The sequence below is a fragment of the Lepidochelys olivacea genome (genome assembly GCF_965140295.1).
Source record: "Lepidochelys olivacea isolate rLepOli2 genome assembly, chromosome: 1".
Classification (NCBI taxonomy): domain Eukaryota; kingdom Metazoa; phylum Chordata; order Testudines; family Cheloniidae; genus Lepidochelys; species Lepidochelys olivacea.
In genome coordinates, this window is record NC_140411.1 from 254,929,886 (window position 1) to 254,942,545 (window position 12,660).

A 12,660-nucleotide genomic window follows, 5' to 3' on the forward strand; every position below is an offset into this window, starting at 1 on the left:
AGTACTGTAGTCAATGCTGCTGTACCGTTAGCTGAGAGATCAGTTGGTAATGAAGGACTCCAAAATATGGACCGTGTAGAGGCAGAGCAGCCCTGAATTTCTTGAAAAACCAGTAGCTCCTGAACAGCATTATTTATTATTAAGGCTAAGATTTTGCCATGGTTATTTTTACTAAAAGTCATGGACAGGTCACGGTCAATAAACAAAAATTCATGGAAGCCGTGACCTGTCTGTGACTTTCGCTGCTACGGCTCCATGGTTTCCCCCAGCACCGTGGTGGCTGGGAGCTGTGGGGTTCCCCCTCTGTCCAGGACAGCCGGAAGCTGCAGGGGAGTCCACCCTCCACCCATGGTGGCTGAGAGCTGTGGGGTCCCCCCTCCGCCCACAGTGTGGGAGCTGCAGGGTGACCATATTTCCCAAAGAGAAAACGGGACACCCCAACCGCTTGCCCGAGGTGTTCCCCTTCCCCCCACATTGCGTGGCTGTCGCCTGTCGCTGGAACCCTGAGGAGGGCCCCCTGTTGCTTGTCACTGCTGTCCCCGGAATCCTGCCAAGGCCCCACTGGCTGTCAGCTCCAGAGTCCTGCAGTCCCTGGCGCTGAAGCAGAAAATGTCACAGCAGGTCTCTGGAAGTCGCACCTTCTGTGACTTCCATGACATAAACGTAGCCTTATTTATTATAGATCAGGACAGGAAAGAAGTGGCATGATCTGATGGAATAACTACAGCAGACTTTGGTGTTGGCTCTCAGAATCGAGGGCCTTGTAGCAAATTAGTTCATTTTATCATCCATTTATCATTGTGTTGTTTAGTGTTATGGTCAACTCATATGCTTTTTCATATATAATCAATGTATGCTGAATAGCAACAAGAGTGGAACCCTGGTAGTTTTATACAAAATCACTAAATTTAATTTAAATCAAGTCTACGGGTAGCCAATTATTTTTTTGTCAAGGTCCAGATTTCTTGGTTAAGGTATAGTCAAGGTCCAGACTCCAGAGAAAATAATAATAAAAACAATAACAATAATTGTGATAAGTAGTAAATAGAGATTTTGGGGTCCATTCAAAAGTGTCTGGCAGTCCAGATTTGGCCCGCGATCTGCCTCTTGACTATATCCATCTCCTATTGAGTTTGTTTATGAAGCGTCAGTTGACTTCACTGGGCCTGATGCTATTGACATCAGTGGGTTTTGGATCAGGCCCATGGACAGCAGAATCAAGTGACTGAGTAAACATTGATTCTCACCATTGTGGACATTGGCAAAACTCCCACTGACTTCCGGAATGAGCTTCAAGCAAACAGCCATCAAATAGGAAGTTTAGGACCTAATGATCTGAGACAGGATTTGAACCTCAATCTAGAGATTGAAAAGATTGATAGCCCATTCCAGACTCCTGAATGATTGAATTTCCTCAGTGGCTTGTTTTCTAAACTTTATAAAATATTATGGATAATAAATGAATCAAAGAATGAGAAATGGGAAAGTAGCAATGTGATATTTGCGGAAGAGTTTCCAATTCTCCATATGATGTGTAAGGTGAGAGGGAGTAAATACTAAATTTTATGTTGCTGGTTCTTATCTCCATGTAAGATAAAGATAATCTGTAGAATGTTTGGTAGTCTGATATTAGGCTATTGAACACAGGGCATTTTCATTCTAATTTATTTGAAGTGCCCAGTTACACACATGTACTGAAAAGAATTATACACCAAACAAAAAAACCAACTCCCTAAATTATCATAAGATTCTATTACCCTGAGTGACCAGTAGCGGGAACATTTAAAGGCTGCTTCACTAATTTCCCATTTTAATTGCAACCTGCGCTGCTTTGGTTGCTTATTTGTTTGTGGAGGCTGGAGGAGAGAGAAATATTCAGCCTAGTAAGAATGAGCATAAATGGATTTGGGACACTTTTTGGTAATGGGAGAAATCTCAGGTGAGAAAACAAAGGTTGAAGGCCCCTTCTCCGTGCTCTATCCGTTTTGAAAGTGAGTAGAATGGAAACTGAACAACTAGCCAAATGTTTAGATTTTGAATCCGCTTGACCACTGTCTATGTAATGCTGTCTCTTGAGTGGCTCTATTCCCTGCGTGTGAGGGGGATATAGCACTCAGTCCTGCAAGATGCTGAGCACTCCAGTCCCAATCCAGTAAAGCACAGGCTTAATTTTAAACACATGAGTAATCCTGTTGGCTTCAATGAGATTATTTAGGGACTTACAGATATGCACATCCTTACATATTGCAACAGGGCCAGAGTGCTCAGCACATTCTGAGATGGAGGCCATAGAAAATGTATTCTTTACATGCAGTGGGATACAAGAACCATTTGATAATTGTAGCAGAGCTTTATGTATAAACCTGCAATGAATTTGTTTTTGTTGTTTCCCTAGGTGCCATTACTGCAAGTCGTCTTGCCATGTCTCATCCCTGCGGATTCCATATGCCTGTAAACTATTATTCCAAGAACTTCAGTCTATGAACATTATACCCAGGCTAAAATTGGCTAAGTACAATGAATGAGCCTGCAAAACAAAGATTTAAGAAGAAATTTTAAATAAAGTATGCAGAACTGGAAGGAATTTCTGGGAAAAGGAGTGACTGTTAAAACTGAGTGGGGGAGGGAGGGAGGAGTGCTGATGAATTCCTTATTATTTCCCCCCTTGCTATTTTAAGTTGACTGGGAGACTATGCTGTAGAGAACATCAAGAGCAAATGGTGGGGACTCAGGCAGCCTGGATGAATGAGATATATAGCAATTATGAAATAAGGCCCTGATCCAGCAAAGCACTGTACGCATGTAACTTTTAAGTATGTGATAATCATGCATTCAGGATGCAAGTGCTTCTCTGGATCAGGGCCTAGGGGTTATTGACTACAGCAGTTTATCCATATTGCTTAAGTATTAGTTTAATTTTTCCAGACTGACAGTGTATGAAAGACTAATAAAAACATTTTCAAGTATATTGCCTGTGTTTTGCTTTCATGACCCAGTGTTAATGTTGTAAAAGATGGTATGGTAAGTACTTTGAAGGGTCAAAATTGCTAAATTTATTGCGCTGAAGCATTTATTTACAATCTTTAAACAGTTTGGCGAGACTAAACACATTTTCTGAAAAACTTCCATACAACCTTTTTGAACAATATTTTCCGAAAGCAAGTAAAGAAAAGATGCATGTGTGTGGGGTGTAATACAAATATAAGGTCAAATGCTGCCTTCAGCTAGGCATACACGACTTCCAGTGAAGTTTGAGAGTGGATTGCATGCATCCGAGGGCAGAATTTGGTTTATAGAGACAGATTAATATTTTGATTCTTATTGAGTGTAATATTTTAGTACATAATAGCTTGCCTTCCAAGGGTTGAAGGCCTGAAAAAACAGGATATAAGTGCTATAGCTAATAATGGAGAGTCTCCCAGGATTTGTTTAAAAGAAAAATTGGGATTTTAAAATTAAACGTGACCAAGCTTTAGAAAATATGCTGTAAAGGACAATCATCCGCTGGCAGAGAGATAGACATGAGTGACCTAAGAAGATTTAGAGAAGGAAAAAGAGCTATGTTTCTGTTAATGAGATACAGGGCCTAGAGCTAAAGCTGTGGGTGGAATTAACACTCTGAAGACACTTGGGCCCTGGTTCAGCAAAAGACATAAGTACATCTTAATTTTAAGCACACGAATAGTCCCACTGAAGTCAAAATTAAGCATGCCATTGTTGGATCAGGGTTTCAAGGTGCATCAGAGAGAAATAGCTGAGCAGTCTGGATCACAAGCAAGAAAGTAACATTAGCTGCATAGTGGAGATCTTGAGAGACCCATCAGCCTCCTAAATAGCCAAGAAATTTCAGTAAACTTGTCTTCCTTATTTTCTTGCATAAATGGCTCTGCCTCTGGGGGGGAATGGGACAAGTGATAAGTCCTGAACATTTTCTGATGAGGTGCTACTGAACTGGCTTGCTATTTTTAGCTGCATCCCAAACATTTAGAGAAGTAGCTTTGTGTCCTGATTAATGAACCAAGTCTGAGCAATCAGACTCACAAATGAGGGGGTGGATCTCTTCTTTTCTTTGCAGTCAGAGTAATAACAGTCTGGATAATTCAGAGAAGAACATTTGGACCTGGAAAGGTTGGGGGTTTTTTAGTCACCTGTGACCTGAACAACAAGATGCTATTAACAAAAAGTTAAGGAATGTACAGAATTGTACATGCCCCCCAAAAAGGGTAACTTATGAGCCACTGCTCTACCCAAATTACCTTTCTGCTGCCAGGCTGTGAGAAGGGGGTGGGAAATGAATGAAAAGCCCTGGCCAAATAAGTGCACCTACCTTGTTCCCAGAGACTGCCAAATTGAGGCTCTGGTGGACCACCAGAGGGAGTGAGCTTCAAATGCTAGGGCCTTCCCCTCAGAGAGCTCTGGCCTGGGTCCTGGAAAATATAGTCTGACTGAGGTGTTCATGCTGCCTAGTCCTGTCTTAATTGCTGTGATGGTCTGGGGTGAATTACAGGCCATTCAGGGCTCTGAAAGTTGTAAGCAACATCTAAAATTGTATCTGCAAATCAACAGGTAGCCAGAGCAGAGATCAGCAGGAGCAAAGGAATGTGTTCATAATAGCTTACCCCATTCAGAAAGCAGGCTTCTGGTGACATTGAAGGGTAGTCCTAAGAGTATGGTACAGCAGTTGAGCTTAGAGACGGCAAAGTCATGGGATAATGATTGTGAGGCCTGTGCTAGAGAGGAAAGAGAGGTAGGAAAGATGGGTAGCCAAAGATGAGGGAGAAAAGGCAGCACAGACCCCAGTAGCTATCAGAGAATTGCTAGCATTGCACGAAAGCTTATGCTCAAATAAATTGGTTAGTCTCTAAGGTGGCACAAGTCCTCCTTTTCTTTTTGTGAATACAGACTAACATGGCTGTTACTCTGAAACCAGTAGAATGCAGAGACTATAAAGAGTCTGTGGCAATAGGCAGGTGTATCTCAATAGATAGAATAGATGCTGCCTCCACCAATTCAACTAAAACCGTGCCCCAGCAATAAACACCTACCACCGTCTGATCCAGGTAAAGTCAAATCCAGGTTTCTTTCATCCAGAGCTGCCTCTCATACAGTGGGAGAGTAATAAGATTGTAGAATTCAGTTGAATCCAATATTTTACTACCTATGTTTACACCGTGTGTTTTAAGAATGATCACCTACATTTACTGATCTAGGAAGACACTTTGGAATGATAGATGGTGTTATGTATGATATCAGCACTGCAGAGCAAATATAGGAAATAACTCAAGAACCATTTATAGACAAACTCCTAGGACATGCTTCTCAGGGTAGAGGTGCAGGGGCAGAGGATCCCCGTCCATGGCCCTCAGAAGAACTCTGCTTTGAAATAAGCCCCTCAAGTTGCTACCCTACTTTTAACTGAGAATCTCCTCCCTGCAGCTCTGTGGAACTCGCACACAGTCTTCAGAAAGGCATTTGAAATGCTGTATCTGGCCGCATTCTGCAAGTTGATCTTCCCTTTGTAAAGTGAAATGCCGTCACACACCGTTCTAATGTCAGCTGATGACTCCCATGCCATGACTGGGCTTCCTCAAAACAGCCATGTAATGACTTTTTGTCTAATCACTGAAGGAGATGTAATGTTCCAAACAAATACTTGCTCTCAGGGCTTTCATACAGGGTACTGTGGTTAGGAAACTGCGCCATAAAGTTTTCATTCTATTCCAGCTTCTTTATTTCTTCCTACTTGGTGTCCAGGAGAAGCTTTTTACCAGAAGTACTATTCAACATGAAGGTCACTAATATGACTCCCAGCTGAAATGCTGAACACAGTCCACTTTCTAGCACAAGCAAACATGTATTTTGCTGCTAGCTGGGATACCTACCCTATAAATCATTTTAAATCATCCCATTTATTTTGAGGATACAAGGGATTTGACGGTATTAAAAATGTAGAATTGTTAAACTTGATTACAGAAGTCTGGGCTGGAAACTAAGTCTATTATTCCACTGCAAAATGAAGTTTGGGTCTACAGGGATGAATTTGAAACTGTCCCTTAAAAATACCATAAATGTCTAATCATGCTGTGTAATTATAAGAAATAAAATTAAAAAGGGTGCTGAAAGATGTTTAGGTGCAGTTTATTCATAAAATCCAGAACTTGTAGCTGTAATTGAAGCTGGGTTTAGCTAATCACTTGTTCAGGCTTTAAAAAAACAGCCTCATTTTTGAGCCATTCAGATCATTAAAAGCACCTTTATAAAAAATTTCAGTGACGTTTTCATGTAAACCTTCCCAAACGCTCCAGCATTGTGCTTGTGCCTTGTAACCAGAAAGTGAAATTAACTATGAACAAAAGTGAAACTGGCTAGTCTTGTTTCATCATTCATGCAGGATGTTGTGCAAATACATAGTGAAAAGATTTTTTTCAACATCTTTTAAAATAATCTAAATGTAATAATATTAGGTAAAACTGGTTTGTTTTCAATGTATTTGTCTTCAGAGATTTTAAGGCCAGAAGGAACCATTGTGATCATCTAGTCTGACCTCCGGCATAAAACTTCTGAATTAATTCCTCTTTGAACTAGAGAATATATATTAGAAAAACCTTTAATTTTGACTTTATAATGTCCAATGATGGAGAATTCACCACAGACCCTTGGCAATGCCAGAGTCCCCTTTAAACATATAGTTGGGATATACAAATCGATAGCAGCAGTGCTCACAGAATAGGTGTTACTCTTTTCTGCTTAAAAGCCCAGGAGAACCACACACACACACGCACACACTCGGCCTGATGAGAAATTGAAAACTGCCCTCAATAATTACTTGCATTTCTTAATTTTAAAATGAAATGATAAAATTTGACACTTTTCACAGAAAAAAAGCTGTTTAAAAGTGTAATGCTTATTTTAAGGACTAAGGAAAAGGCTCGTGTTTTACTTTCTTCTTTGGCAAATGCACCAGCATAAAGGGTGCCGCTGGCCCTGTGCCCTCTCAGTTTCTTCTTACCGCACATGACGGTTGCTGGAATGACCCTTTTTGCTGTACCAAGGCTGCTTTCCCAATGGTTTTGGACTTTCTCTGTTCATATTTTATATAGTTATTGCAGTCAGTGTATAGAGTTAGTTAGTGTATATGGTACTGTTAGTAATTGTCCCTGTCGTCGAGAGACTTTTCGCCCAAGGGCTGGGTATGCCCTGGTCCCTGGGCTTCAAGCTGTGTGCCTCATGCGGCAAGCTGATGTCAGTGAGTGACCTGTATGCTAGCTGCCTAAAGTGGCTGGAGGAGTCTCACATTAAAGAGAAGTGCCAGATCTGCAGAGACATCAAATCCCGCACGAGAAAGGATAGTGACATTCAGCTGAAGGCCTTTCTTATGGAGGTGGCCCTCAGATTGGCCTCGGAGCTGAGCCCCTCCGAATCAACGCTGAGAATCAACGCTGACAACCATGCAGAGTGCTCCCCTGGCACCGTGCTCTTCCCAGCACTGCTCCCCATCCCTGGTGCTGAGGAAGAGGCATAAGAAACAACATACTGAGAGAGGGCATTCTCCCATGCAGAGGAGGAACAAGAGGGGAGCGACTAGCATAGTGAGACCTGCATCAGGCCACTCATCCTCCCCAGAGCCTCTGATGACGCCATTGACTCTGCCTAGATGCTGAGTCCAGTACAGGACCTGCCACCGTCTCTCGGGAGCAGCCATGGGGTCAGGCGTCTGCTGGCCCCTTCGATCCCGGAGGCTTTCCAAGCCGCAAAGGCCCCGCTGCCCCTCCCAATTCCGCAATATCCTCCAATATCCTATATTCTCCATATCCTCAAGGCCCCTCATCAGCCAAGGCGACTGAGGACAGAAAGGAGCAAGGTGCAGCGAGCTCCACCATGGCACCGAACACCACGGCACCATCTGGGGCAAGCCCTCCATGATCCCGAGGCAGCAGTTCCCCGGCACTGCCCAGAGGCAGAAGCTGGTACTGCACCACTATGGTCTCCAGAGGAAGAATCCACTTCAGACTCTGGTGGGGAATCCTTCGCTCCACCCAAAACTTATCAGTACCCAGCCTACACACCAGACTTCGGTGCCAGCCCTCTGGTCCCTGGCCAATGCAGTGGCAGTACTGGAATTCTTGGGGTTTTCCCCCGGTACTGGTCACTCCTTCCCACCTCTCATACTCGGTGGTGTCAGAAAGGTGAGCTCCCGTCTCTTCCTATCTGGCAACAGACCTGACTCCGATACCAACCCCGGTGCCGATGTTCAGGAAGTGGCCCCAATGGACGTGGTGGAAGGAGATGAGGAGCAGGGAGCCCTGCCTCTGGCACAGGCCTCCTCCTCATCCCCAGACGAGGCAGTCGCAGGCCCTAGTAACCCGCTCCCCAGGAGCTCCTGAAAAGGGTTGCTGTGAACTTGAGTCTGGAGGTTGAGGAGCTTAAGGGGTCAGAAGACAGCCTAATCTACATGCTAGTTGCAGCTGCTTCCTCCAGAGTGGCCTTGCCTGTTAACGAAGTGGTGATGGGCCCTGTCAGAACACTGTGGCAGACTCCTTCTCTGCGCCCCCCCCCCAACACCTCAAAAAGGGCAGAGAAGAAATACTATGTCCCAGCCAATGGGTTTGAGTACCTTTATTCGCACCCACACCCTGGGGTCCCTGGTAGTGTCGGCGGCAAATGAGCAGGACAGATAGAGGCAGTCGAGTGCTAACCCCAAATATAAAGAGGCCAAGAGACTGGACCCATTTTTGAACGTAAGGTTTATTTGACAGATAGTCTCTAGTTACGTATCTCCAACCAGCAGGCACTGCTGGGGAGCTACAATTTTAATCTGTGGGACTCATTGTCCAAATTTAAGGACTCCTTTCTGCAGGAGTCAAGGCAGAAGTTCACAGCTATCCTAGAGGAGGGCAAAACTGTGGCGAGGACCTCCCTCCAGGTGGCTCTGGATGCAGCCGACTCAGCAGCCAGGACTATGGCATTGGCAGTCACCATGAGGCGCTGTTCATGGCTCCAATCCTCTGGCCTCCCTCATGAAGTGCAGCAGTCCACCCAGGACCTCCCCTTTGAGGGCACCTCCCTCTCGGAACAGACCGACTCGAAGCTTCACAGCCTCAAGGATTCAAGGGCCAAGCTTTGTTCCCTGGGCCTTTATGTGCCCCCAGATTCCAGGAAGTACTTTAGGTCCCAGCAGCCTCCCAGGGCAGGAGCCCTACAAAAGAAAAGGGAAGGGTTATAAGCTACGCCAACCCCTTCCTCCTACCTCAGCCTTCCAGTTGGGTTCTCACAGATAACCCGGCTGGGTGAGGCAGACCTTTTGGAGGTATGCCTGAGGGCAATATACCAGTCTTAACTCCATATCCATCTTCCCTTTTGTTATTGGACCACCTGTTGCCCTTCAGCTGAATATGATCATATATAACATCAGATTGTTCGGTACTGAGTACGGTAACAGTTACAGCCTCCGATTTTCATCCACGCCTCCATCCCACCCCTCGTCCCCATCCCTCTTCAGGGACTCTTCTCACGAGCAGCTTCTCGTCCAGGAGGTGCAAGCCCTCCTACGTGTGGGGACTGTAGAGGAGATTCCTCAAGACTTGAGAAGGAAAGGGTTTTACTCCTGATATTTCATAATCCAGAAGGCCAAGCGGAGTGGGAGGGGGGTCTAATGGCCCATCATGAACCTGTGTCACCTCAACAAATATCTCAAGAAATTGACATTCTGTATGGTCTCCCTGGACTCCATCATTCCCTCCCTGGATCCAGGAGACTGATACGCTGCCCTCGACTTAAAGGATGCTCATTTCTACATCTGTCTTCCACAGACACAGAAGATTTCTCAAGTTTGTAGTAGGTCAATGCCACTAACAATTCACTGCTCTTTCTTTCAGCCTATTGGCATCCCCACAGGTCTTCACAAAGTGTATGGCCATGGTAGCAGCCTTCCTCAGGTGTTGAAGTGTAGAAGTCTACCCATACTTCTACGACTGGCAGATCAAAGGGCAGTTGCAGGCTCAGGTGCAGTGCATCATCAGTACAATCCAGGCCACCTTCCAGGCACTGGGTCTGTTAATAAACAAGCAGAAGTCAACCCTGGTCCCCATTAAGAGAATAAAGTTTATCAGGGCAGTGCTCGACTTGACCCAGCCAAAGCCTCCCTGCCAGAAGCTTGATTCCAAGCTATATTGGACCTGATTTCCAAGGTCACGATTCACCCAATTCACGGGTCTGCTTGGGTCTACCTCAGACTACTGGGATACATGGCAGCATGTACCTACATGATGCAGTACACAAGACTATGCCTCAGACCCCTCCAGATATGGCTGACATCAGTCTACTCCCCAAGCAAACACCACCTGGACTCAATATTCATGATTCCACCTCTAGTTCTCACTTTGCTGGCCTGTTGGAGAGACCCAGGATCCATAATGGAAGGGGTACCCTTTGCTACCCTTCAGCTATTGACAACCCTAGTCTCAGACATGTAAGACCTGGGGTGGAGAGCCCACCTCAGTAGTCTCAGGACCCAGGGCCTTTGGTCCCAGGAAGAACTCTCCCTGCATATAAATGTCAGCGAGCTCAGGGCAGTACACTTGGCTTGCCAGTTGTTTCTTCCCCAGATCTCAGACAAAGTGGTGCAGGTCCTGACGGACAACACTGTACCAAAATTTTGCATCAGTGTTTTACATCAACAAGCAGGGGGGCTCGATCTTCAGCCCTGGGCCAGGAGGCCCTTCAGCTGTGGGATTTCTGTGTGAAACACGCCATTCACCTCAAGGCATCAAATCTCCCCAGAGCCCAATACACATTGGTAGATCATCTCAGCAGATCTTTTTCCTCTCTCCACGAGTGTTCTCTTCACCCACAGGTCATCCATGTCATCTTCCAGAGGTGGGGGCCTCCACAGGTGGACCTGTTCACCACCAGACAGACCAGGAAATGCCATAAGTTCTGTTCACTGCACAGTCACAACATAGGCTCCCTCTCCGATGCCTTCCTGCTCTCACGGGCAGACAGCCTGCTGTCTGCCTTCCCACCGACCCCCTTGGTTCACAAGGTCCTTCTAAAAATCAAATGGGACAAAGTGAAGTTTATCCCAATAGCACTGGCAAGGCCATGCCAGCATTGGTTCAGCAAGCTTCTAGACCTCTTTGACTCACATTCCCACTCCTCCCAGACTTGATTTCACAAGACCACAGCCAGTTGCTTCACCCTAACCTCACCTCCCTGCACCTGACTGCATGGTTGCTGAGTGGCTGAACCCTGAAGAGCAGGCCTGCTTGGATCAGGTTTGACGGGTCTTGCTAGATAGTAGAAAGCCTTCTACCAGGGCTACCTACCTGGCCAAGTGGAAACACTTGACTTGTTGGGCCTCTAAACGAAATCTCTCTCCATCCTGATCTTCTCTTCAGTCTATCTTGGACTATCTGCTCCATCTAAAGCATCAGGGTCTGGCTCTCTCATCTATTAAGGTTCACTTGGCAGCCATCTCCGCCTTCCACCCTCCACTGAATGACAGATCAGTGTTCTCCTGTGAGATGACAGTAAGGTTTCTGAAGAGGCTGGAAAGACTCTATCCTCAGGTTCATGATCCAATCCCCCCATGGGACTTAAACCTGGTCCTGGTGAGGCTCGTGCCCCCCCCCTTTGAGACATTAGCGTCATGCTGCCTGCTGCTTCTCTCTTGGAAGGTCACCTTCCTGGTGGCAATCGCCTTGGCCAGAAGAGGCTCTGAGGTCAAAGCCATGATGTCGGAACCCCCTTATAAGGTGTTCTTCAAGGACAAGGTCCAGCTGCGCCCTGACCCGGGCTTCCTGCCAAAGGTGGTGTCGCAATTCCACAACAACCAGGACATTTTTCTACCTGTCTTCTTCCCAAAACCTCACGAGTCCACTGAGGAACATCTGTTTCATACGTTGGATGTTAGATGGGCCCTCCCTTTTATATTGAGGGAATGAAGTCCTTCAAGAAGTTCACGCAGCTCTTTGTAGCAGTAGCGGAAAGGATGAGAGGGCTACCTTTTGTCATCCCAAAGAATCTCATCCTGGATAACGGCCTGTATTCGAACTTGTTACAAGCAGGCAAAGGTTCCACGTCCTGCCACTGTGACTGCTCATTTCACAAGAGCCCAGGGTTCATCAGCAGCGTTCCTTGTGCAGGTATCAATCCAGGACATCTGCAGGGCCGCAACCTGGTCATCGGTGCATACCTTCACGTCCCGCTATGCCATCACCCAACAGGCTTGAGATGACGCTGGTTTCAGAAGAGCAGTATTACAGTCAGCATGTCCATGAACTCTGCGCCCACCTCCAAAGGTCCTGTCTGAGAGTCACCTAGCGTGGAATAGACATGAGCAAGCACTCAAGGAAGAAAACTTTAGTTACTAACCTTCTGTAGCAGTTCTTCAAGATGTGTTGCTCTGGTCCATTCCATGACTCATTCTCCTACCCCTCTGTCAGAGTTACTGGCAAGAAGGAACTGAGAGGGTGCTGGGTCGGCAGGGCCCTTTACACTGGTGCATATGGCCAGAGGGTGCTCGAGCTGGCCCAATGGATACCACTGAGGTAAAAATCTCCAGCAACTGTGCATGCGCCATGCACACACCTGGCATGGAATGGACGTGAGCAACACATCTTGAAGAACAAGACTTATGGAAGGTTAGTAACAGTTTTTTTC

General features: G+C 45.9%; 1 protein-coding gene across 1 annotated transcript in view; it reads left to right on the plus strand.

Annotated features, from left to right (window-relative positions):
- POLR3B (RNA polymerase III subunit B) overlaps positions 1-2,966 on the plus strand; it is a 124,834-nt gene extending 121,868 nt beyond the window's left edge. Inside the window, exon 28 of the mRNA XM_084617906.1 lies at positions 2,396-2,966. Within this exon, the coding sequence (XP_084474032.1) occupies positions 2,396-2,525 (130 nt within the window). The 3' untranslated portion in view covers positions 2,526-2,966. The remainder of the gene's footprint in view (positions 1-2,395) is intronic.
- Positions 2,967-12,660: the final 9,694 nt, after the last annotated feature.